This window comes from Ictidomys tridecemlineatus, chromosome X (assembly GCF_052094955.1).
Source record: "Ictidomys tridecemlineatus isolate mIctTri1 chromosome X, mIctTri1.hap1, whole genome shotgun sequence".
NCBI lineage: Eukaryota > Metazoa > Chordata > Mammalia > Rodentia > Sciuridae > Ictidomys > Ictidomys tridecemlineatus.
This window is the reverse complement of record NC_135493.1, coordinates 29,883,637-29,910,982: the sequence shown is the minus strand read 5'-3', so window position 1 is coordinate 29,910,982 and position 27,346 is coordinate 29,883,637. Positions and strand designations below refer to the sequence as shown.

At 41.1% G+C, this 27,346-nt stretch overlaps 1 protein-coding gene across 1 annotated transcript; it reads left to right on the top strand.

Moving 5' to 3' along the window:
* Positions 1–9,263: 9,263 nt before the first annotated feature.
* On the top strand, positions 9,264–17,756 carry LOC101974256 (rhox homeobox family member 1). The gene is made up of 3 exons (XM_078033980.1): positions 9,264–10,839; positions 13,869–13,914; positions 17,507–17,756. The coding sequence occupies exons 1-3, from the start codon at positions 10,421–10,423 to the stop codon at positions 17,621–17,623; spliced, it is 582 nt and encodes a 193-aa protein (XP_077890106.1). The 5' UTR covers positions 9,264–10,420; the 3' UTR covers positions 17,624–17,756.
* Positions 17,757–27,346: the final 9,590 nt, after the last annotated feature.

The following is a 27,346-nucleotide window of genomic DNA, read 5'->3' as shown; positions in this document are numbered from 1 at the left end:
TGTGTCCAACTACAACTAAAAAATAAATATTTTTTTTAAAAATAAACAAGTCCACCGATGTGATTCTGCAATCTGTATACGGGGATAAAAATGGGAGTTCATAACCCACTTGAATCAAAGTGTGAAGTATGATATATCAAGAACTATGTAATGTTTTGAACAACCAACAATAAAAATTAAAAAAAATAAAATAAAATAAACAAGTCTAATCAAGATAAAAGCAAGAACACAAAAATTGATGTCAATGAAAAGGGTGCTATCAAAATAACCCTACAGATGCCAAAAATATATTAAGGTAGTACTACAATTGTATACCAACATATGTGATAGCTTACATAACATGGTCCATATTAAGCTGCTGAGAGAAAAGTGTATTCAGTCACTGATGGATGAAATATTCTAAATATGTCTGTTAAGTCTATCAGTTGTATTTTTTACTTCTATAACTTCTTTATTTAGTTTTTGTTTGGAGGATCTATCCAGTGGTGACAGAGGCATATTAAAGCTACCTAGTATTTTTGTGTTGTGGTCTATTTGATTCTTGAAATTGGGAAAGGTTTGTTTGATGTATGTAACTTCTCCATTGTTTGGGGCATAAATATTTATGATTGTTATGTCTTGTTGATGTATGATTCCTTTAAGCGGTATGAAATGGCCTTCTTTGTCCCTTCTGATTAGCTTTGGCTTGAAGTCCACTTTATCTGATATGAGGATAGAAATCCCTACTCGTTTACGCAATCCATGTGAGTGATGTGTTTTTTCTCATCCTTTCACCTTCAGTCTGTGGATGCCTTTGCCTATGAGGTGAGTCTCTTGGGGACAGCATATTGTTGGGTCTTATTTTTTAATCCAATCTTCCAGTTTGTGTCTTTTAATTGATGAATTAGGTTGTTAATGTTCAAAGTTATATTTCAGATATGATTTGTATTCACAGTCATTTGGGTTTATTTCTAGTTTTTAATTTGTATTACTTTCTCCTTTGATTGACTACTCCTTTAGTGTAGTTCTTCCCTTTGCTGGTTTTCACTTTTTGTTTTTCATTTCATCTTCATAGAATATTTTGTTGAGAATGTTCTAAAGTGCAGGCTTTCCTCATTGTAAATATTTTTTACTTTTCTTTATCATGGAAGGTTTTTATTTGATCTTGCAATCTAAAGCTTAATTTTGCTGGATATAGGGTTCTTGGTATCTATTTTCTTTCAGAGCTTAGTATATGTTGTTTCAGGACCTTCTAGCTTTAAGGGTCTGGGTTGAGAAATTAATTGAGATCTGAATTGGCTTCCCTCAATCCATAATCTGATATTTTCTCTCACAGCCTTTAAAAATTATATCCTCATTCTGTATGTTAGGCATTTTTTATTATAATGTGCCTTGGTGTGGGTCTGTTGTAATTTTGTACACTTCGGGTCCTATAAACCTCTTGTATTTGATTTTTATTCATACATTATTCAGGTTTGGGAAATTTTCTGGTATTATTTCATTGAAAAGATTGTTCATTCCTTTGGTTTGAATCTCCATGTCTTCATCTATCCCAATAAATCTTAAATTTGGTCTTTTCATGTTATCCCATAGTTCTTGGAAGTTCTGTTCATGGTTTTGTAACATCTTCTCTCCGTGGTCAACTCTATTATTATCTTCATTTTGCATTAGGTTCTGTTGTCCAAGTGGTCTAGTTGGTGATGCTTTCTATTGATTTTTGTGTGTGTGTGCGTGTGTGTGTGTGTGTGTGTGTGTGTGTGTGTGTGTGTGTGTGTTGTGCTTGTACATACAAGGCAGGCACTCTACCACCTGAGCTATATCCCTAGCCCTTGAATTTTTGTTTTACTGTTTCCTTCATTTCGAGGATTTCTGTTTGTTTGTTTGTTTGTTTGTTTGTTTGTTTAGAATATCTGCCTTTTTACTGAAGTGATCTTTCACTTCTTGTATTTTCTCTCTGACTTCATTTCTTACACCATCCTATACTTTGCAGATCAGTTTAACTATGTACATTCTAAACTCCTCTTACATTTCCTCCATTGTGGTGTTGATGGATTCTGTTATTGAAGTATCTTGGTTTGTTTGGGATGATTTGTTCCCGTACTTTTTCATGTTGTTTGTATGTCTCCCCATCTAATAGTATGGATTTGAGGCAGTAGAGTTTTTACCCTGTGGTCTTATAGTGTCCCTGAAGGTTTCCAGTACCTCACTGTTTAAGGGGAGACAAATAATAACAACAACCAATGCAAAAAATATACAGCATTAAATCAAATAGTTCCTATCATGATGTCTACAATGTTAATTATCACAATAAATAGAAATGATATGATCAGTTATTGCCTACAATAAAAAGAGCAAGTGTGCAAAAGGGTTTATAATTTCAAATGGTGGTCAGGAAGAGAACAGAAGTGACATAAGATGTGATGATTATGAGGGAGGAGGAGAGAAGAAGTAAAAAATTAAAGGAGTTTTTGAAATTTTCTGGCTGTTAGCAGAAGAAAAGAGGATCAAGGGAAACAGGTAGGAGAAAAAATATATATGTATAATAAAAAGTAAAAAAAATAAAAATAAAAGAATACAAAACTAAAATATACTAATCAAACATCTTAGTTCTTAAAAAACTAATTCGTGATAAATACCTGGCTTCAAAAATGTTAAAAATGAGGGGGAAAACAGATATGTATAAATGCTGATGTACTGTTAAGGTCACAATTAAACAGATAAGAAGAATTTTTTAAAAAGAGACTTTGATGAAAAGTTAAAGAATTCTTTCCATTGGAATTCAGAAGATTCTCAGTTTCTTTTCTCAGCAGTTTTAGGTAGGGTCCTCTGGAGTGTAATGCTCTGCCCTCTGGATTGCAGGAGTAAGAAAGATAATGCCTTAGGCAGAATTCCTGGAGGCAGTGTTTAGGCTTAGATGGCTCCAGGCTCTTTGCTGAATGCCAGTTGGCCTGGAGGTTTTAAATCAGTGCACCTCTAGCACCCAGTACTTGCTGGTAAACTTATGTGGTAGGGGATCCAATTCTTAGTCCCCTATGTCACCTTCAGACCCCCCACATTTCCTGGTCTCAGGTTCTGTCTCCAAACAATCTCTCCTGCCCCTGCCCTTCCTAGTTCCCAGCCAGATGCATTTCTCCCAGCCCCAGCTGATCCTGCAAGCAGCTGTTTTAGAGGTTGGGGCAGGAATTGAGCCAGGTGAATTTCCACAATCAGTTGTCCTCTGTGTAAACCTCTCTCCACATCTGATTTTCTTTGGGTCACTTAAGCACACTCTGTGTCATGCAGTATGTGTTTACTGGGCTTGTATTTCGGGCCAACTCTTGGGTTTGCCAGGAATTGGCTTCCTCAGGACTGGCCCCTGCGTAGGGGCTGCAAAATTGTTCCTTCCTTTGTCCTCTGCATGCTGCCTGGAGATATGGCAGCTTCTTTCCCCACACATGGATATTGTGCAGCGCATCATTCAGGTTTACCAGGCAATGTCCTTGATCTCTAAATGCACCAAAACTTTAATTCCCTTATCCCTCCACTATGCTCTTGGAGGGACCACTCTGGCTGGTGCTTCTGGCCCAGCTGAAGCAGTGGCTTTGCTGCTGCGGATTTCTTCCTTATTTTATTATATCCAACCTCCTGAGTCCTGATCTGTTTTGAACGTCCAGTTTTAAATTCCAGTAAAGTACCCCCACTTTTTTTGTTGTTGTTCACGCAGCTTACACAGAAGCTGTTGTCTGCATTCTTTGTTTCACTCCATGGAGCAGCCAGGAAAGTGACCTCCTCTATTCTGCCATCTTGAAAACCTCAAAAACTTAAATAAGAGCAGAATACTACCCTCCATTTATCGCCAACCATGCCTTACTCTCCTGGCTCAAATCAAATTCTATTTCCAGATGCCTAATATCAGGGCAGTTTCCACAATTTATTCACTGAAAGCCTGCATGAAAGTATTTCCTTTGGTGCCCAGAAGGCATTGCCCTTGCCCTGATGCCCAAAGGAAGGTGGGTCTCATAGACTTTGGATCTAGTGTGGCCTTTGCTCAGAAAGGGTGAGAAGGGCCCCCAGGGACAGGAGGCCTGGACCCAGCCCCTGTTCCAAGGAAAATGGCTGCTACCTTGAGCTTGGATCCTACCCCACAACCAGGTTTGAGCATGGTATACATTTCAAAACCCTCTCTTAATCCTCCAGGAAGCATGAAGTGAAATGAAAGCATTTAGGTAGAGGGGCTACTGCCTGTCCCCAGGCTGCCTGAGTTCCACAATGAGGATATGGCTTTTAGAAAAAGGAAAAAAAAAAAAGGTTTATTGCTTTGCTAGCAAAGGAAAAACATAGGGGACTTCAGTCCTAGAGGCTGTGATTCTGCCCACCAAGGAGAACAGAGCTCTTTCAAAGAAACTATTCAAGGACTTTAAGTCCAGCCAGGTGTTATCTTGCGGGGGGGGGGGGGGGGGGGGGGGGATTGTGATTCACTTGTTAATTTGGAAGATAGTCACTTCCTGGATCCGGCAGCCTCTCCTTCCTGTGGTAGGTGTGTGCTCCAGGAGAGAAACTAGGCCTAAAACAGGAAAGATAACCCCTGCTCCTTAATCCAGTTAGGGAGGAGGAGAGTGAGAAGAAAGAGGGAGGGAAAAAAAAGTCCCTTTTAAAATAAGCTCCAGAGCAGCTAGGGCTATATTCAAAAGGTGAAGTGGACCATTCTTACAATCACAGAGCTTGGAGGCCTGGAGGAAGGACTGGCAACGGAAAGCCAGGTGCTCCAACTCACAGCAGGAGGAACAACAAAGCTTCCAGATCCCAGGGAGTTTACTGGAGCATGGATCACCATCCAGGCACTGGCTATAAGTTCTTCCCTGTCCTGGTAGACTCCAGGTTCCAGTTCATTAGTGGCTTCAGCTGGGCTAAGACTCCATGCCCTGGGTGCTGTGGTCAAGCTGTGTGCCTTCCCAGACTCTGGGCTGTGATCCGCAGAGATCCTCCACAGACAGGAGAGTCTGGAAGAGTACTCAGTATTTGGATTTGGTCATCTTGTGACTGTTCCCGGTGACGAGGATGCCTACCTAAGGTTGGAAGCCAAGGTACTAATTCTTACTCACCAGCTACTGGCTGTTTTTACGTTGCTGGTCCTTAGAACTGCTCGTGTAAAGATGTAAAGACATGGCCATAAAATAAGCACAAAACATGAGAAAACGGAGTGCGAGTGGGTTGGGGGGTGTGTGTGCCCTCAGAATGGGAACTCTGTGTTGCAGAGCAACTTGTGGGGATACCCAAGCTGAGAAAGGGGCTTTGCTTCCTTCCTCCCTCCCTCCCTCTGAGGGAATGGGGATAGGAAGACTTCACACCACCGCTTAGTGAAACTTTTCCACTGTGCATTATCCACAGCCCTTCATATCCTACAGCCAATAATCCAGCAAGAGTCAGTATTTAAGTGGAGGTGATTTGAAAGCTGGCAGCTTGCTTTGAGTATTTGCGGTGATGCTCAAATCAGAGCCTTCCACACAGTCGGGAGCTCTGGGAGTGGAATCTTAGGGCTGGGTTTGCCCAGCAGTTAGTTATAGGGATCTCAGATGTCCTGTGAAAGAAAGTCAAAGAACCTCTTGAGGAGTACAAACCAAGTACTCCAGGTTTGTAGCAAGGAATTCAACACCTCATGGTGCAAGTGTAGACCCCTGCCCAGTGCTTAGTGCGTGGAGAATGCTCACGCTGCCCACACTCTGGGTGCAACAGTGGCACATGCGTTCTGTGCTGTACTTCACCCACGCACTTCTGGTTGCTGGTCCTCTACATTACCTCAGGTGTTCCCTGTGCTGGGCTTCTGCTGTGGACCAGGGTGAGATTCCACCCTTCCCCTGCCTCTTTCTCCTCCCACCTGCCCTTTCTTTCTCTAGAAATATTGACCTGATTTCTTGTTGAGAAATAATCCAATTTGATTGCCAAATAACAGAGCACCAGGACAGATGGAGGGCGTGTGGCTCTTCTTTTAAACCATGATTTGTGGATGTTCTGGGAGGTGTATGTGTCCCGAATATTGAAAATGACTTCTAATAATGGGCTCTATGCTCGATATCATACTTTGATATTGATTTCTCCTGTCTTCCCCTTCGTAACCACCTTTATCTTCAGCACCATTTTAGGAAATAAAATAAAACCATTTTGAGGAGCCCTAAAGTATCATGGGGCTTAGGGACCTCACCTCCTCTTCCTCATGCATAAGTGGTCCCTGCCTCATGTTTCTGCAGTCTGGCTAAGAAATCTGCTTACAAAAACTGGTGACTGACCAGTTCACACCCCAAAAGAGGTCAAGGGCTGGCAGTCCCACAGCCTCTCTCTGACTGTCATGCAGGTGCCTCCTCCTGAGTCTGGTTCTTGCTGGATTCTGCCTCCTCCCACTGTCTTAGCTGCTCAGTCCATGATCCATTTGCAGCTTTGGATCAGTTGTGACATGAAAGACCTCCAGGGGTTGTAATAATGGTAGACTGGCTGGGACATGTGTGACAGCTCAGTGTTCCCTCACATCTCAGACCTGCATGGTGCACTCTGGAGTTATCTAACCTTCAGTCACCCTCAGGTGCCTTAGCTGTGTGTTACCTTTGTGTCAACCAGGCATGCTAGAATTCACCAGAATGTTTAAATTGAATCATAATGTACATTTGAAATGTGAATCACCCTTTCAGTGTGTTAATTACCCAATGGATGTCCATCCTAGGCAAAATTTGCTGCAAATCACATTCTGACATAGAGGTAAATGAGCAGGCCCTGTATGCCCTGTATCCAGTCTGGTGATATATCAATCCTGCTTCACTCAGTACTTGCTGCCTGGCTAATCTGGTGAGTGTCCTATTCTAACGTTGCCTGAGTTTGATCTTTTTTGGGGGGAGGTACTGGGCATTGTACTCAAGGGTGCTCTATCACTGAGCTACATGCTTAACCCTTTGTATTTTTGTAATATTTTTTGAAGATGCAAATGATACCTTTATTTTATTCATTTATTTTTATGTGGTGCTGAGGATTGGGCCCAGTGCCTTGCATGTGCTACACAAACACTCTACCACTGAGGTACAACTCCAGCCCCCTTTGTATTTTTTTAAATTTTGAGTTAGGGTCTTGCTAAATTGCTGAGGGTAGCCTCCAACTTGATCATCCTGCTTTAGCCTCCCAAGTATCTGGAATTACAAGGGTGTACCACTGTGCCTGGCTCTGAATTTAATAATCTTTAAAATGGAGAAAACATTCATTCCTCATTCATGGATGTGCTGTGAGTATCAATTGAGGTGATGATTACAAATAACCATGTCATGCAGCCTTGCATTTCCTACTTCAGTCATTTGCATTTTCCTTAGTTTTATCTATTTATTTTTAACTTATAAGTGCTCAAGAGAGGAGAGAGAGATTGTGATCTTCTGGCAGTGTGTGCTAAAGAAAAGATTTTATTTTCTTTCTTACTTTTTTTTTTTTTTTTGGTACCAAGGATTGAACCCTGGTGTGCTTATCTACTCTGCAACATCCCTAGTCCTTTTTTATTGTTTATTTAGAGAGAGGGCCTTGCTAAGTTGCTGAGACTGGCTTTGAACTTGTGACCCTTCTGCCTTAGCCTTCAGACCGGCTAGGATTACAGGCATTCGTCACTGGGTCCAGCAAGATATTTCTTGTGGAAACACTGCATAGACCTGTCTGTGTTTTGATCAGGAAGCCTCTGTTGGCTGCTGTGTGTGCTGGCCCTGTGCAGCAAGTGTGCCAGGAGAGTGTGTGTCCCCTCAGCAGATGGACTTTCTCTCTTGACCTAATGCATTATATTCCTAGAACACAGAAAATTATACCAGTTACCAAGAATGTGGTGCCTTCTCTGGCCCAACCCAAGCAGCAGCATTATAAAAGTTGAAGCAGGGGCTGGGGCTGTAGCTCAGTGTCAGAGCACTTGCCTAGCATGTGTGAGTCACTGGGTTTGATCCTGCACAGCACATAAAAATAAATAAATAAATAAATAAAGGCATGCTGTCCATCTACAACTATAAAAAAAATTGAAAACAAAAAGTTGAAGCAGGAGCACGGCAAAGGCTCATTCATGTTTTTACTGTTGGGTCACTGGCTGCTAGTGGAGAATGGTGCCAGGATGAAAAGGGGGAAGCATGGGGACGGGAGGCTGATGCACTATTCCAGGCTTAAGGTGGTGGTGGTGAGTTCTGAAGTGTGTTGCAGGAAACGGGAGAGGTGTGGGATGTTGTTCTGAGGTGGAGTCAGCAGGGTTTGCTGACAGGTTGGATATGTGGAGTTGAAGGAGATGACAGTGTACAATCATATCTCCTTGACCCTCATAAATACTTGTGAGGTGGACACTGTAGATATACCTGTTCTTTAGATGAGAAAGTTGAGGGTCAGACCAATTCATCCCATGTCCAGGACATGCGGGGATACAGGCTTTAGACCTGTGCTCCTCCCTGCCACTCCCACAACTGGTGATCCTTTCTAGCTCCTCACAACACGCACCTCTTCCTATGCTTTTTTCTCTTATCAGTGTTCTTTTTTTTTTCCTTCTTCTTCTCTCTTCCTTGCCTAGGGATAGAACCCAAGGGTCTCATTTGTCCCATTTGGTGGCATTCAATTATTTGGACAAGTGGCTGAACCCTGATGTCCTGATATCCTGTATGCTGCAATGTGCAGAGGCCTGCCCATGCTCAGAATCACCCTGAAGACCAGAACTACCTCTATTGTTTGTCTACAGACTCAAAATTTTGCCTTTTTCTATATGCTGACAAAAAGTTTTTAAAAATCAAGTAACCAGTTTTTACAGACAGAATTTTTAGAACGTGAGTGTGACACCACTTGGACAAAATAAGGAACATATTCATTGTCTACCTTCAGAAACATCCTCCATATCCTTTCTCATGACAGACTCTCTTGGTTATTAGATTTGTTGCAGTAGAGATGTTAGACAGTTATGAAGCCCTATGGTGCAGAAGGTACCCCAAGTCTGGTAAGATTCATATCAATAGATATGCCAGGTCCTCATTGGTGATTTGTGGCAGATATGTGCTTACTGGGACTCTACTTGTACCAGCCCCCAGAATTTTTTTTCAGTAGGGCCATTCCTGTCCTTGAATCCTGCTTGCTTGTCCTAGTAGCACTATTTTCCATAAGTGCAGGACTCTCTTCCCTAGCCAAAGATATTCAAACTCAAGACTAGCATGTTTCAATAGCATTTATTCTCATCCAAAGTTTCTCTAATTTTTAAAATGCCTCCATCATCATACTTAACTAAAGATAAATCTTTTTAAAAAAATTTTTTTAGTTGTAGTTGGTACAATATCTTTATTTATTTATTTTTATGTGGTGCTGAGGATTAAACCCAGTACCTCACATATGCAAGGCAAGTGCTCTACCACTAAACTACAGTCCCAGCCTCAAGATAAATCTTTTTAAAGGTCAGAAAGCATCAGCTAGTCAGCAAACAGCTGTCTTGAAAAAGTCCATTTTTTCTGTGGTTTGGAGTTCACATATGCAGGATGAGGTATTAACACAGGAATATTTTTATGAATCATGGGGATTGACCTGCAGTTCCATGTTTCTATCACTTTGTGTTCCAAATAAGCTTCTCAAGCCTAGGAGTTTTCTATATTGACATCTCCCCACACCCTGCAAACTCACTACAAACCTTTTGTCTGCATTGATTGTAGGTGGGCAATATCCTCCTCATATTTATTTCTTTAACAGACTCTTTTACCTTCACTACAACAGAGGGAAAGATCCCAAGCACTGTAAGCATCCTTGGATGTGATCAGCCCTGAGCAAGTTACACTTGGTCTCCAATATAAACTGAGCATCAAGAATGTGGTGTATTTGTACTTCCTAAAGGACTCAAGAGGTTTTTCTTTTAAGGGTGTGTCTTGCCACATGATCCCACAGGGGTGCTTATAGGAGCTTGGCTTTGCTTTCAGTGTCCTTGTAAGAACTCTGTATGCAACCTCCTAGTGGGTCAGGTTGGTTTAATTCCTAGCCTTAGGCAGGTTGTGAATTATGAAGAGCAAGGCTAAAATTCTCTAGATGTTCACACAAAGGGTCCTGTGGTCAGTGTGAAATCTCCCCTTCTCCCCTCTAGGTCTGAGTCATCTTAGAATCCAGAGTAGTCCTTTCTGCAGGGTTACAACTCAGATCCAGGTGGCTTATTCAGCTAAGTGGCAAACTTGTCCCCCATTCCTTGCACATCCCCTGTTGGCCCATTTCCTCACCACACAATATTTTTTGGCTCCGCCCCATCATTTACATATCTCAGCAGAGAGCCAATAGTAATCCTGGAAAAGGGTTGCGTGTGCGCATCAACCGTTAAACATAGGAACGCCTCAGAACCCCTGTAACCCGAAAGAAGCTCATAAGCTGGGCTAGCTCTGCCCTGTGGCCTCAAATTTGTTGCCACACCTCATCACATTTGTAGAGGCCACAGAGCCTCTGGTGCTTTCCAGCCATGGCTAGCTGGTATCACTACTATGATACTGACTACTATGTTCTGGAAGAATATGAGAGGGAAATAAACCCTGAATCTGAGCAAAGTGCAGCAGCGGCAGCAGAAGGTGGCCACTTCAGTGAAGGAGCTGTAGGCCTCATGGACGACGTGAAGCCTGAGGGCCACCTGAATCAACTGGATGTGAACCAAGAGGGTGAAGTGAACCAGGAAGGAGAGGTGAACCAGGAAAACAACAGTGACCATGAAGATGATGAAGATGATGACGATGACCAGGATCCCCAGCAGGACCTTGAGGAGTCAGTGGCTCCTCCGTCTCGTCGCAGCAGGCGGCCACGAATCCCGTTTCAGTTCACACCCTGGCAGTTGGATGAACTGGAAAGTGTTTTTGAGGAAACTCAGTACCCTGATCTGCTCACAAGGTAATTGACTGGCTCCAGGAGGAACCTAGTCTTCCAAGGAGTACTTTTCCAGGGGGATTTTCCTCTCTCCTGTGCCCTTCAGGACCCTGTCTTCAGTAACCCCCTTCCCGCCCCACCTCTCCCCCCCACCGCCTCTCCCCCCCACCGCCTCTCCCCCCTCTCCCCCTGCCTCTCCCCCATCTCCCTTACTCCCCCCCTCTCCCCCTCTCCCCCCCCTCCCCTTGTGCCTCTCTCCCTCTCCCCGCCTCTGCCCCCCTCCCCCTGCCTCCCCCCTCCCCCCTCCCCCTGCCTCTCCCTCCCTCCCCTGCCTCTCCCCCTCTCCCCAATCTCTCCCCCTGCCTCCCTCCCCCTGTCTCCCTCCCTCCCCCTGTCTCCCCCACTCCCCCTGTCTCCCCCCTCCCCCTGCCTCCCCCTCCTCTCCCACCCCCCCTCTCCATGACAGGTGGGGGTATGCCATGTGATTTTCATGTAGGATTGGTATGAATTAACTCTCAAAACTGTTTGGTGCCAGTTGTTTATGTTTTTGTTTTGTTTTTAAATTGTAGTAAAATACACAGAAACATGAAATTTACTATCTAACTGAGTTGCTTTTCTTTTTTTCCGTACTGGGGATTGAACCTGGGAGTGCTTTACTACTGAATCATATCCCCAGACCTTTTTATTTTTTCTTTTGAGACCGGGCCTCCCTTAATTGCTGAGGCTGGCCTCGAACTTGCAGTCCTCCTACCTCACCCTCGCAAGTGGCGGTGGGGGTGTTACACTCATGTGCTACTGTGCCTGGCTCTAAATCACTTTTGAAGTACAACTTAGCAGTATTAAATATTTGCATGTTACCGTGGGACAGATCTTCAGAACTCTCTTCACGAGGCCAAAATGAAACTATACCCATTGAACAATACCCCTATAACCCTCCCCAAACCCCTGAAAACCAAATTTCATTCTATGAATTTGATAATTCTAGGTATCTCAAATAAGGGAAATCATATGGTATTTCTGATTGGCTTATTTCATTTTGCATAATCTCCTCAAGGTTATCCATGATGTAGCATGTGTCAGCATTTTTTTCTTTTTTAAGGCAGAGTAATATTCTGTCGTGTGAACATAACTATTTTGTTCATCATTTGTGGAGGGACATATGGCTCTCATGAATAATGCTGCTATGAACATGGGGTATAAAAATATCTCTTCATATCCAGGTTTTCAATATTGTGAGTATATACCCAGAAATAGAATTGCTGGATCATATGATATAATATTTTGAGGAAACTTCATACTCTTTTGTAGTAACTGCATTATTTGATATTTCTACCAAAGTGCACTAGGGTTCCACTTTCTCCATGGGCTTATTTTCTGGGTTTTAATAGTAGGTATCCTAATAGGTATGGTATAATGTCACTGTTGTTTTTTTATTTAAAAAAAGTTTTTTTAGTTATAGATGGACAGCATGCCTTTATTTTATTTACTTATTTTTATGTGGTGCAGAGGATTGAACCCAGTGCCTCACATGTGCTAGGCAAGAGCTCTGCCACTGAGCTCCAGCTCCAGCCCTCACTGTGTTTTTGATTTGCATTTCAAGAGTGATTAGTAATGTTGAGTATCTTTCCATGTACTTTGTGATCATATGTATATATTCTTTGGAGAAATGTCTCTTTATCTCCATTGCCTGTTTTTAAAACCCAGGTGGAAATTTCAATCCCCAACTTATCAGGGCTGCTCTGTAACCTATTGCAATACCAATTTGCAAATGTTTTCTCCCATTCTATGAATTTTTTCTAACTTCTTGATTATGTCTTTTGATATATAAAAGGTTTTCATTTTTCGAGAGTCCAACTTATCTATTTTTCTTTCATTGTGTGTGCTGTTGGCCTGATTTTGTAATAAAATTTTTTATTGAATTCAGGGTTAGGAGCATGAAGTCCTCTCATGTAACTGTAGTGCTATAACTTTCCTGTGTTTAGTATTTGTTCAATTTATCATGGGTTTTTCCACTAATTTTAAATTTTATGTTTTTATTAGTACATTATAGTTTTACATAATTGTGGGGTTCATTTTGACATATTCATAAATCCACATAGCATAATTTGCTCCATTTTAGTCCCCAGCACTACCCTCTCCCTCCCCTCCTTCCTCCCTGATTCCCTTCCTCTAATCTATTAGTCTTCCTTCTATTAATTTTTATTTATTTATTTATTTTTAAAATTTTTAATTTTTTAAAAATTATTTTTATAGTTGTATATGGACAGAATGCCTTTATTTTATTTATTTATTTTTATGTGGTGCTGAGGATCGAACTCAGTGCCTTACGCATGGTAGTCAAGTGCTCTGCCACTGAGCTACAGCCCCAGCTCTATTAATTTATTTTTAAAAATTGGATCATTATAGTTAAAAGTGGAATTCATTGTAATATATTCATATGCATATATAACATAGTTTGGTCAATTTCATTATTCAGTTTCTCCCCTTCCCATCCCTCCTTCGTCCCCCTTCCCCCCTCAATTCCCTTCCTCTACTCCATAGTTCTCCCACCTATTTTCATGAGATCCTCCCTTTTTTAAAAAAAAAGTCCATATTTTCTGTCTAGATTCCACCTCTAAGAGAAAACATTTAACACTTGACATTCTGAGTCTAGCTTATTTCTAATTTTTATTTTTAAAAATAGTACATTAGGGGCTGGGATTGTGGCTCAGTGGTAGAGCGCTCGCCCAGCATGGGCAGAACCCAGGTTCGATCCTCAGCACCACATAAAAATAAAGGCATTGTGTTGTGTCAATCTACACCTAAAAAATAAATTTAAAAAATAGTACATTAATATTATCTGTCTTGACATTGCATTGCTAACACTACCTTCAAGTTTGTGGTGAGATCAAACCATTTCTAAAGAGAGACTGGATCTGAGTATCATATAAAAATATATTTAGGGGGGATTTCAAGGAGAGATTGTATATTTGAGAACTAGCACTGAACCTGTATACTATATTTCATTTCATCCATAATACTGAATACTGAATATTTGTGTTTTTTCTCCACAGAAGAGAGCTTGGAAGACAAATGAATGTTCCAGAAGCCAAAGTGCAGGTCAGTAAATCTGAAGAAACAATTTGGCAGGGCAGTAATTCTACCTGCTTTATGACATGGATATTTTTATCTTAGACATTTGCAAAACGGTTTGTTTTTGTTGTATTTGTTAATTGGGCAAACAAATTTTGAAATTTAGTCTTTGTGGGTGAAAAATGGAATAAGTAAATTCAAGTTTGTGGTTCTTTTTCATTATTAGAGGGTATGTGATTTCCTATAAGAGAAAACAAAGGAAAAAGCTGTTTTTCCTATTTTGTGTACAGAATCAAAGATATAATTATATACACATATGATACATTAATATATTCAATGTAGTTCAAGTTTTTGACACTAGTATACTTTATGGAGCATTTTTTTTTAAGATTTTTGAATTTCAACTTTATTACTATTTGTATTTGTGTCATTTACAGAAGTTACTTAGCCTCTTTTTTTTTTTTTTTTGTGGTGCTGGGGATTGAACCCAGGGCCTTGTGCATGTGAGGCAAGTACTCTACCAACTGAGCTATATCCCCAGTCCCCTCTTTAAAAATAAATAAATAAATAAATAAATTATATACATATATATATATATATATAATTTATTTATTTATTTTTGGTACTGGTGATTGAACTCCGGGGCACTTAACCACTGAGTCACATTCCCAGCCCTTTTTTGATTTTAATTAGAGACAGGGTCTCACTGAGTTGCTTAGCATCTCACTGAGTTGCTTAGTGCCTTGCTAAGTTGCTGAGGCAGGCTTTGAACTTGAGATCCTCCTGCCTCAGCCTCCTGAGCCCCTGGAATTACAGGCGTGCACCATCACACCTGGCTTCACTTAACCTCTTTATGGAGCATTTTTATGTGGAGTCAGATTGCGGCATAACCTTACCTTGGAAGCATTCAAATTGATGGAGGAAGGAGCAAGTTATAAGAGGATTCAGTTGTACTAAATTATTTAAAACTAAGTAAGTATAAGCACTTTATTTTTTAAATTTTTTTGTAGTTGTAGATGGACAGAATGCCTTTATTTTATTTGTTTATTTTTATGTGGTGCTGAGGATCAAACCCACTGCCTCACACATGCCAGGAAAGCACTCTACCACTGAGCTACAGTCCCAGCCCAGCATAAGCACTTTAAATAAATGGATTTATAAATACTGGGATGAGACAGTAATTCATCCAAAGAACACATTCTATGAATAAGTAATGTATGTATCAATTGAGCTGAGACTGATGTGGGAAGATACCTGAAAAGCCCAAGTGTCTGATCCTCCTCCTTTTAGTTTGTAAATTTTTGGTAAGATGAAATGGAAAATGGCAATTTTCAATTTGAATTGCCCACATGTTATGATATGTCTACTTCAAATTATTGCCAAAGAAGTTACTTTATGATTGTGATAGGACAAAAGGTTTCAAGATTTGAAAATTTATCTAAAGAGTGAAATGAACAAAAAAATTATTGAATTAATTTTATTTAACCTAAGAAGGATGAGAAAGGTATAGACAAAGTTACAAAAGGCAAAATACACCTTGCAGGTGGAATGTTAAATGCATAGATGAATCCTCTCTTGAATATTTGCTAACTTGGAAAAATACGTTTTTTTCCTTTTTGGTGGTAGTATTTTGAAGAGGCAGATTTTGTGGAATTTGTTTTCCTAAACAGAGCCCTCATTTCAGGGTAAATTTGTACCTATCTTGGATTGAATACTTTTTATTCCTTCAGGCAGTGATAACTAATATGTAGGCAGGTCATGGAATCAAACAGTGATTACACAAGAGTAATAACCAAAGTGATAAATTCAAAACAACAACAACAAAAAAGGAAAGAAACATCAGGATGACCTTACTATTATTATTAGCTTTGTTGCAGCATGCATGTATGAATGCAGTGATGGAAACAGGCTGTGGACATGATGGTGGATGCCCAGAAAAGTAGCTTCACAAAGCAAGCCACTGAGCACTGGTGTACTAATGCCACATGCCAGGCTCCACAGTCAAACCTGGCTCAGGTGGGAGAAGTTGGGAAGTGGTTGTGAGCATTTCTTAGGGTGGTAAGGCACGGTCAGAAGAAAAGAAAATCTCAAGGTATGATGAGTTGCTTTTGCCCTCCCTGGATCACATGTCTCTCTGTGGAGTTCTAAAGGGAACTTGAGCTACAGGAGACAAAGGAGGGAAAACCCCAGATGTTCTCAACTACTTCCATACTCTGCAGGGGGAATTTCTCAAGATACTTAACATGTGATTTCCCCTTCTCTTTTGCAAATATAATAAAAGTGTTTTAGGAAACCAGTCTTGGGAATACCAACTTGATAATAGCCCACACCATCAGTCCATTGTAAGCTTTCTTTTTTTTTTAACTTTCACATTTTTTTTATACTTTGTTTTTATGTGGTGCTAAGGATTGAACCCAGTGCCTCATGTGTGCTAGGCAAGCGCTCTACCACTGAGTCACAACCCGAGCCCCTTTCTTTACATTTATGTAGACTTGACCAATGTACCTTTGTACCCCACTTCAATGTGAGCTCCTTTACAGTGACTTTCTTTAGATTATATGTTCTTGTGTCACCATTTGCAATTTGGGAACTTCCCAAATAATTAAATACAATGGAAATCTCATTTGGTAAGAGGATAGTGATATACAATAGGTTGATTTTTTTTTTTTTTGGTACTGGGGCTTGAACCCAGGAGCACTTAACCACTGAGCCATATCCTTAATCCTTTTTATATTTTATTTAGAGACAACGCCTCACTAAGTTTTTGAGGCTAGCTTTGAACTCAAGATCCTCCTGCCCCAGACCCCGCAAGCCACTAGGATTACAGATGTGCAAGCCATGCTTGGCTGACAGGTTTTTAAAAATCTATTTGCATTTTAATAATTGGCAAGAAATTTACAGAAGAGCCCATTTTGTGACTCCCACTCATCCCTCATTTTGGTCAGGATGCAGACTGTACTTTATCTGGTTACCAGACGGGTTATCATGAGTGACCAGGAGCAACTCACAAGCTAGACCTGCATTCAATACCTAAAGAAATCATTAAAGAATATTAAAATTGGAAGGAGGGAAACAAAAGTATTCACTCTTTTCCAGAGGGTACAGGCCTGGTGCTCACTAAGGATGAGCTAAAGAAGGTCAGTTGTGTTCTTATATTTCCTAATATTTTGGTTTTTAGTTTGTTTGTTTGTTTTTGTTTTTGTTTATGGTGCTGAGGATGGAACCCAATGCTCATGGATTCTACACAAGTATTCCACCACTGAATTATAGCTCAGGCTCCCTAAGGTATTTGAGTAATGAAAAATAATTTCTGACTGGTATAGTGGTGTATGCCTGTAATGCCAGCAATATGGGAAGCTGAGGCAAGAGATCATGAGTTCAAGGTCAGCCTCAGCAATTTAGCAAGACCCTGTCTCAAAAAGAGGGCTGGAGATGTAGCTAAGTGGTAAAGCCCCCCCTGGATGCAATCCCAGTACCAAAAATAAATAACAATAACAAAAAAGTTTCTGCTGTGCAATCCAAAATCTGAGTAGCCTATAAAGCTGCATGATGTGTTTTTTCCATTATGGCATTAACTGTTCAAAATACTAAATCGATCCCTTTTCCCCTCTGATTACAGACATGGTTTAACAATAGGAGAGCCAAATATAGGAAAAGTCAGAGGGAATCAATGCTCAGACGTATTCCGCCTGGTGTCCCAGACTACATTTTCATGACAGATGTGGAGGAACCCTAGATTGCCATCTTTCTTCAGGAGCCAGATTGGAGATGTGTTTATCTGTTGGCACTGAAATATGGGTGATCCATGCCACCCCTGTTGCCCTTATCTTTTCAGCACTTACATTAGCAATAAAGAGTTGAATTTTTCAGCATTATTTGTTTTCATGTGCCTACTCGGGTATGTAGGGTATCAAAGCAAACTGTTCAGGATATGCTATTTAAACAAAACAATCTGGAGCTATGCTTTCATGAGGTGATATCCCTGAGTCACCATCAGTAGACCCTGCACATCATAGTCTCCCAAGTGCTGTGGTAGGTTCACACTGACCCATAAATTCTTCTCTGTCCTCTCACCCATCATGCCTTGCTTACTCCTATTCTTGTCCAGTGTGTCTAAGAAGGGGCAGAACAAGTCTCTAGTGAGAGGACAGTGTGTTTCCACACAGGGTTGAGTTCCAGCCATGCTGACAAGTTCACTCCAATCCCAGTATACTGAGACTAAAACTTCCTAAGATGAAACTCACAGGATTTATGAAAAGGTGGCTAGTGAACATTCATTTCTTCAGTAACCAAGCACACCATGTTTGGCCTCACTTTTATATGAGCTTCTCTGGTCAAACTGCAAATTTTCTAATTCTTTTCTTTCTTTCTGTTCCTAATTCTCCAAACTCTGTTTATTGCCCTCCATTTTTGTGGTGCATGTGTCCACTAGGAGCTGTTCTGCTCCAGAAGTCCTATAGCTTCCAAAGAGCATAGGAATAAATCTTGTTAAGGCCAGAGTGAGGTTCCTGTCCCTTATTCTCTTCCATCTCCAGCCCAGGAGATGTGTCACACCTTCTTCATCTCAGAAGCTGATTAATACTGCCTCACAGTATTAGTCATCTTTACATACTTAGGAGAATCTCACTGCCAGTTCACTACTAAAAGGAAAGGAATCTTTTGGTTCAGAGGTGCTCAGAGCAAGAGTTAGAAGATGGTCCCTGAGGAAGATTCCAGAATAATTACTCACTGAAAAGAAGCTGTAGCTCTGCTTTCTTCCTGCTCTGTGCTTTGTGTAAAACAGACAGGATAGAAAAAAAAAATTCATGTTGTGGGGATGAAGAGACAAGGCCTAGTCTTTGAAAGCATTAAGTTCTTTTCATGTGAAACTCAACGTGAGTAATTTTGAGTTATGGGAGTTTCAATGGATGTGTATGTGAAAAGTGAATAACTGGATGGCATAGTCCTACTATTAGGTGATAGCAGTGACTTCAGGTCAAGTACCAAAGTGATCTGAGAATTCCCTCTAGTATGGGTTAGTCAAAGACCATTTCATAGCAGGGATTTCCTTGGCAAGCATGCCATGGCCTCAGCTAGTTTGTTTTCTTTCTTTCTTTCTTTCCTCCCTCCTCCTCCTCCTCTTCCTCCTCCTCCTCCTCCTCCTCCTCCTTCCATTTCCTCCTCTTCTCTCCATCTCCTCTCTCCATCTCCTCCTCCTCCTCTCTCCATCTCCATCTCCATTATAGTTGTACATATGTTGGAACCTGACTGAATACAATAGAACAATATAATTTGGCCAATATCATTCCCAGTATTTCTCCTTTCCCTTTCCTACTCCTTCCCAGTCCCTTTCTTCTACTCTACTAATCTCCTTTTGATTTTTATGAGATCCTCTACCTTCCTGTACCTTTTTCTTCTCTACCTTCTACATATGAAAGAAAACACAATCCTTGACCTCTCGAGTTTGGTTTATTTCACTTAACATAATGTTCTCAAGTTCTATCCATTTTTCTACAAGTGGCATAATTTCATTTTTCTTTATGACTGTATAAAACTCCATTGTGTGTGTGTGTGTGTGTGTGTGTGTGTGTGTGTGTATAATCACATGTTCTTTATCCATTCTTCCATTAATAGATACCTAGGCTGGTTCCATAACTTGAGTATTGTGAATTATAGTGCTATAAACATGGGTAAACATGTATTGCAACAGTATGATGACTTTAATCCTTTGGGATGAATGTGGTAGTTAGCAGGGTCATATGGTAGTTAGCAGGGTCATGTGGTAGTTCCATGCCTGGTCTTTTGAGGATCCTCCACACTGATATCCATAGTAGTTGTACTAATTTACAATCCTAGCAATAGCTTAAAGGTGTTCCTTTTTTTCTACATTCTCTCTCTAGCATTTATTATGAATTTACTATTGTTTGTATTCCTTTTTTTTTCTTTTCTCTCTTTTTTTTTGTACCAGGGATTGAACCCAAGGATGCTTACAACTGAGCCACATCACCAGCCCTTTTGTATTTCTTATTTTGAGACAGGGTCTCACTAGGTTGCTTATAGCCTCACTAAATTGCTGAGGCTGGCTTCGAACCTGCAGTCCTCCTGCCTCAGCCTCCGGAGCTGCTGGAATTACACCATACCTGGCTATTTGTATTCTTGATGACTGCCATTCTGAGTGGAGTGAGATGAAATCTCAAGTTTAGGGCTAGGGATGTGGCTCAAGCGGTAGCACGCTCGCCTGGCATGCGTGCGGCCTGGGTTCGATCCTCAGCACCACATACCAACAAAGATGTTGTGTCCACCGAGAACTAAAAAATAAATATTAAAAATTCTCTCTCTCTGGGGCTGGGGATGTGGCTCAAGCGGTAGTGCGCTCGCCTGGCATGCACGCGGCCCGGGTTCGATCCTCAGCACCACATACCAACAAAGATGTTGTGTCCGCCGAGAACTAAAAAATAAATATTAAAATTCTCTCTCTCTCTCTCTCTCTCTCTCTCTCTCTCTCTCTCTCTCTCTCTCTCTCTCTCTCTCTCTCTCACTCTCTCTTTAAAAAAAAATTCTCTCTCTCTCTCTCTCTCTCTCTCTCAAAAAATAATAAAAAAAGAAATCTCAAGTTTAGTTTTGATTTGTATTTCCCTAATTGCTAATGATGTTGAATGTTTTTCCATATATTTGTTAACCATTTATATTTCTTTTGAGAAGTGTCTGTTTAGTTCATTTGCCCATTTATTAGTTGGATGTGTCTGCTAATTTTCATTTCTGTCTTCTTCATTCACACCTTTGCTTGTGTCAGCAGAGTGGTTATGTGTAATGGGGCACCTTCACAAAAAGAAGACTGAGTTTGCTACCTGGAGGCTCCTTGCCCAGTTGGAAGTGCAGAAAATCCAAGAAAACACCTGTGTATGCCCCTGCCTCGCAGGATGATTTTGAAAACTTGTATTTCTATTGCGCAGTGTGGACCTCTTTCCTTATTTTTAATACTGTTGTTTTTTAATATTTTAAGCAACCTCAATACTAATGACAAGGCCTGTACAAATAAGTCTGGGACATTGTCAAGCCCAACCTTGATGCCCTATCTGTTGTGGCCCAATATGAAAATGAGAGCCCAAGAGCACTCAGCACAAATCCATTAATCCTCAACATCCATTCTGACTCACAGCAGCAGAGGATATTCTTTTCACATTTCAGCTACCTAGAAGAAGGCAAAAGAAGTGAATCACTTTCACATATCTGACTACATCCAGACAGGTATAATATAATCAGAACCTAGGAGATCTAACTTGGAAGTGGCCAAGAATCAAAATTCAAAATGTCTATTTAACTGCAAGTACTTAGAAACAAAGGGCAGGTGAAAGGATAGGGCACCAAAAATTCTTCATTGGACAAGAATGTGGTCTCCATGTAGACGTGGAAAGGGATTTCTGAATGAAGAGAAGAATTACCTTCCTTGAGTGTCTCTGGGCTGAGTATAGTGAAGTCAATTCTGGGGAAAAGCTTCCTAGGCATCCCTGTGTGAGCAGGGTGCCCCCAGCATCTCCAAAAAGAATTTTTGCTTTTACATCCTTGAGCTCTCCAAGTGTATGGTCTTGCTGATTCCTGAGATGCTCTCAAGTCATCTTTCCTATTGTCTCTGTGCAAAATAATTTAACTTCTCTTTAGTGGTTGTAAATTCTTCAATAACCATACTGTGCTTGGCCCTACTTTTACATGAGCTTCTATTGTCAAACTGCAAATTTTCCAATTCTTCTCTTTCTGTTCCTAATTCTCACAGTTAACCTGTCTAAAAGCTACCAGTAATACCCATGCCACCTTTGGAATACTGTGCTGTCTTGAATTTTCTCTGCCAGATTAATTAGTCCCTCACTTTTGAATTCAGCCTCAGGTCACAAAGTCTCAGGACATGGGCAAAATGTTGAGAAGTTATTTGCTAGGATCTAACATGAATAATGGCCCCTAGTGCAATTTCCACTGGAGTCTTCATTCCCATTTGAAACCTCATGAGTGCATTCTTTACTGTCTGTGTTCCTCTTGGCATTCTGGTCTTTTGAGCTTTCACCAAAATTGCCCATTAAACTCTGCTTATGATATTCTAAGTCTTCTCTAGCCTGCATCTCCAAACTTTTCCAAACTCCTCTCAGAAACCAGTTTCAAAGGCTTCTGAACCACACAGTCAGATTAGTCACAGCAATGACTCCACTTTTTGAAACCAATTTCTTCTTTTTTTTTTTAAGTGTTTCAGGTGGACACCATGTCTTTATTTACCATTTATGTGGTGCTGAGGATCGAACCCAGGGCCTCATGCATGCTAGGCGAACGCTCTACCACTAAGCTACACCCCCAGCCCAGAAACCAATTTCTATGTTAGTTTTCTGTCACTATAACCAAAATACCTGACAAGAACAACGTAGAGGAGGAACTTTACTTTGGGCTCATGGTTTAAGAGATTTCTGTCCATCATCAGCTGCCTCTATCACTCTGGAACTGAGGTAAGGCAGAAGATCATGGTGTAAGGGTATGGCACAGGAAAGCTGCTCAGCTTGTGGCAGGCAGGAAGGAGAGAGAGATGGAAAGGCTATCCAGGAACATAATAAAAACCCCAAGTCACATTCTCATGACAAACTTCCATCAGCCATGCCCCATTTGTCAACAGTTACCACTTAGTGATCAAATTATTAATCCATCAAGTTAAATCCACTAAGTAGTCACAGCTCTCATAATCCAGTCATTTCGTCTCTGAACATTCCTGCATCTTCTTACACATGAACCTTCAGGGAATACCTCATATCCAAACCATAGACTGGAACTGAAGCCAGGGGTGCTCTAACACTGTGCTATATCCCAGCCATTTTTATTTTTCTTCTGAGACAGGGTCTGCTATGTTGCTCACAATGGCTTCTAACTTTCCATCCTCTGCCTCAGCCTCCCAAGTCACAGGGATTACAAGCCTGTGTCACCTTCTACTTCTTTCAGGTTCTAGATGTCTCAGGGCACATGGTGATGTGAGGCAAAATAGATAAGCCAAATATGGCTATGGATGAAACTTTATACATAGTCTAGATTTTCAAAGATAAAATTCTAAAATTAATCCCACAAAGAGCATTTCTCATAATGTATACTTCAAATATCTAAAAAGCATTGCATACAAATCAGTATAAGAAAATACCTCTTTTTTTTTGTATTTTATTTAGAGACAGAGTCTCAATGAATTGCTTAGCATCTGGCCATTGCTGAGGTTGGCTTTGAGTTTGCAATCCTCCTGTCTTAGCCTCCTAAGACACTGAGATCATAGGCGTGTACCATCACACCTGGCCAAGGAAATAACTTTTGATTCATTTTCTAAAGTCTTTAGAAAGTGGTAAACAGGGAGCTGTGGTTGTGGTTCAGCAGTAAAGCACTTGCCTGGCATGTGTAAGGCACTGGGTTTGATCCTCAGCACCACATAAAAATAAATAAAATAAAGGTATTATGTCCATCTACAAATAAAATTATTTTTTAAAAAGTTATAAACAACATATAAATTCACCTGACATATGTTATCTTTGGAGAGGTAAGCTGGTTTAGGCTGAAAAATTATAAATACACTATCATGAGGAATGTAGTAGATCGAGCATTTTTAGAGTAATCTAGAAGTTCTAGATGGGTACTTGCTTTCTATAGTGCTTCACCATGAAGAAAATATTGTCAAGAGGTTTCCAAATATGAATGCTAATGGTGAAACTAAGTATGAAGGAAGTATGGTCTATGTGAGTACAGCAGGTCTGTTGATTTAAAATAGCTGTATATAACAGATTTAGATTTTTAAAAGTATAATCAGAACTTTGGACACCTAACTTGGAAGTGCCTCAGGAACAAAATCTGAAACAACAATTTTAACTACATATACTTAGAAACAAATGGCAGACAAATGGGACATCAAAAATTGTTTATTGGACAAGGGTGTGGTCTCTCTGTAGATGTGGAAAGGGAATTTTTGAATGAAGAGTTACTATGAATGTATACAAAGTAGGGAATGGAGTTTGTTCCAAGTTGTTTTCACAAGAGCCAAAGTACATTTACCTGTATTCCATCCAGCTAAAGACATGCCTGGATTCTTTCCAGAGGTGGTAGCAGGGGAATTCCCCTAAAGGACTGACCATCCCAGATGGGGCCATTCGGGACTCCCAAGAAAGGAACGCTAAAGGGCAGGCAGATCAGACCAAAGCACTGATTAGGAACTCCAGCAGTCAGAGGGGGTTCTGCTTCTGCACAAAGAACAGTTACATGAGAGATGTTCGTAGCTAGTTCCAAATCAAGGATGTTGGGTTATAGAGCTTAAAGGGGGGTTTCAGGAGTGTGTCTCAGGGCTAGGGCTGTTTACTCTGGGTTTGCCAACATGTTCTATCTTTCCCTGTTTCAGGCCATAACCTACACAAGTGTACCCATGGCTGGATGTTCAAGGTCCCAGATTGTGTTCTGGCCTACCAGGGAAAAAACAAGCTTCTGTCCAGGTCACATAGCCATGCAGGCCTCTGTGGTTCTCAGTTTGGACACAGAGAGATAACAGGGGAGAGTTGAGGATCCCACAACCTGAATTCTGATCCTGGGTGTCGTACTGATAATTGGACACTGCAAACATATGGTTGTACTGTTTTCTAAACTTTGGTTGGTTCTGATGTGACTCCTGGGGAAAGATTGAATCCTGAAAGTCAAGTGAGGGGAGTTGCAATAGTGTTCCTCGTGGCCTCCACTTGTTCTGGTCTGACTTGGGCAGGGGCTAGGGCTCTCATTGCTTCCTGCATCCCCTGTGGAATTGGTTGCTAGGGTGACAACTCTCATCACTTGGCCCTCATCCTAAGAATGATGCACATCACTTGTACTCTGGGATTCACCCCAGATTTCTTATGCTCCTGTCCTGTAAGCCAAGGCTGTAGGGATATCCCCAGGAGAGCAAATCCTTGCCTCAGCCACCTCCTCTTCTCAGAAACATTTATTTTTCTTTTCTGAACCTCTTACACAAGAATACCATCATTAGCAAGTGAGGCAAATGATCTTGTGTCCTGCAGCAAGAAGTTGGCAATGACCCACAAGCTGTCCCTTCTTCTTCTTTTTTTTTTTTAAGAGAGAGAGAATTTCAATACTTATTTATTTATTTTTTTTTAGTTTTTGGTGGACACAACATCTTTGTTTGTATGTGGTGCTGAGGATTGAACCCGGGCTGCACACATGCCAGGCGAGCATGCTACCGCTTGAGACACATCCCCAGCCCATGTCCCTTCTTTTAATGCTGCCTGTCCCAAGAAAGTGCCTCTGTCTTCTGGAGGATGCCCAGTTAAAAAGAAGAGGACAACGACGTTTCTACAGTGTGGGTGGCTTTCCCTGGCATCTTGCTGATACAGAAGAAGGAACCAAGCCCCTGAAGTGCGGGCCTGCAGGAGAGAGCTCACAGGATTCATGTGGAGGAGACAAGGTTCTGGGAGGGTGGCACACACAACTCTGCAGTGCACACCCAGCTTCAGCTGCTCACTTCTTAGTACCACCATAGTGCCCAGAACTTTCCTTCAAATGGTGCAGATTCCAGGTTTCTCACTCAACACTAAGCCTCCTCCCCTCAAGGAATGCGGTATCCTGATGTTCATTCTTAAATGTGACACTTTAGAGCCCTGAGAGAGTGATGGAGTTTACATCTTGTTCACACAAGGCTGAGGGGGGCTCCAGCGCAATGGCCATCATGCCCTCCATGTCTTTGCAAAGCCAAGCCTGCCAGCTGGCCACACAGCCCATGAGGAAAGATCAGCTCTATGCAGGTGTCGAATGAACACTTTTAGAAAAGCAGAGTGATAGCTGGAAAGCCTTCATTATGCCAAGAATCATACAAAGACTCCTCTGGAAGGACATTCTATAGAATTTCACAATAAGGGGACACAGTGCCTTAACAGGGCACTGTGGCATGTGCAGTATAATGGATACACCTGAATCCCTGCAAAGCACAGTTGCCAGACAAAACCAGAACCTCTAGGTGAAATGCAGAGGTGGAAAATGATTTTAATTCCAGGCCTATGAATTCTGGTTTTGAAAGAAAAATGGAGTGAAGCAAGGGTTTTTGATTTTGTTTTGTTTTTTACTCTCTCAAAGCACACTGTTTTTTCTTACAAGGGACTTTCTCCATCCTATTTTGTAGACATATGTGGTCCTAATGGGGCAGGGTGGAGGAGCGTTTGGAGTAAGGCATGTCAAGACAGTTGAATACAATTTGTATTGAATGGATCATGACACTTAGGAGACTTCTGTGATGTGCATGACCTATTGATAGTAAGTCAGAAATGCCATTTCATGAAAGGAGGACTCCTAACCAGAAAATATGTACTTTTATTGAAAATAAAAAAGTGAAAATGTGTCCAAGAAAAGTTGAGATATGACTGTTGAATTCAGTAGACATTTGCTCTTAAGGATATGCTATGTAGTATTAGAATCTAGCAGAAAAAAATTTTGGAAAATTATCATGGAGACCATACCTTAAAAATGGAACCAATAAGATTATTGATGACTGGGGCTTTTGTTAGGCCAAAAGGAGGTAAAGGTGCAGGAAGCAATGGCAATGATATAAAGGCAAGACGAGCAGCCCAGGCAGTAGTGGCACCAGAAAAAAATATGTCTAATCTGGTTCCTGAACAAGGATGGAATTATATTACCCATTCAGGATTATTATTTTTTTTATAGTTATAGATGGACATAATAACTTTATTTATTTTTATGTGGTGCTGAGGATCGAACCCCATGCCTCACGCATGCTAGGCAAGTGCTCTGCCACTGAGCTACAGCCCCGGCCCCAGGATTTTTTAAAAAATATTTTTTGTTGTTGTTGTTGTAGGTGGACATAATACCTTTATTTTATTTGTTTACTTTTATGTGGTGCTGAGGATGGAATGTAGTGCCTCACACATGCGAGGCAAGTGTTCTACCACTGAGCCACAAACCCCAGCTCCCATTCATGATTTAAATAGCAGAGTGACCTAGGGTAACTGGAAACATATTTCTGAACATTAATACTATCTGAAATCTCCTTTTTTTTTTTTTTTTTTTGCTGTTCTGGGGATTGATCCCTGGGCCTGTCACTAGGCAAACACTTTACCACTGAGCTTTATCCTCAGTCTAACCCTAATCCTCCAATCTTTTTTTTTTTTGGTACTTGAGATTGAAGCTGGGGTCCCTGTACCTGAGCTACGTCCCCAGCCCTTTTATTTTTTATTTTGAGACAGGATCTCACTAAGTTACCTAGAGCCTTGCTAAATTGCTGAGCTTGGCCTCAAAAGTGCGGTCATCCTGCATCAGCCTCCTAAGCAGTTGGGAACACAGGCATGTGCCACAGTGCCTGGTAAACACTCCATTTTTTTAGATGATGATGGACCTTTATTTTGTTCATTTATTTATATGTGGTGCTGAGAATCAAACCCAGTGCCTCACACATGCTAGGCAAGCGCTCTACCACTGAGCCACAACCCCA

Coding starts and splice junctions, on each gene's coding strand:
- LOC101974256 (XM_078033980.1), top strand. CDS start 10,421: ATGGCTAGCTGGTATCACTACTATGATACTGACTACTATGTTCTGGAA. Junction 10,840..13,868: donor TACCCTGATCTGCTCACAAG/GTAATTGACTGG, acceptor TTTTCTCCACAG/AAGAGAGCTTGGAAGACAAA. Junction 13,915..17,506: donor TTCCAGAAGCCAAAGTGCAG/GTCAGTAAATCT, acceptor CTCTGATTACAG/ACATGGTTTAACAATAGGAG.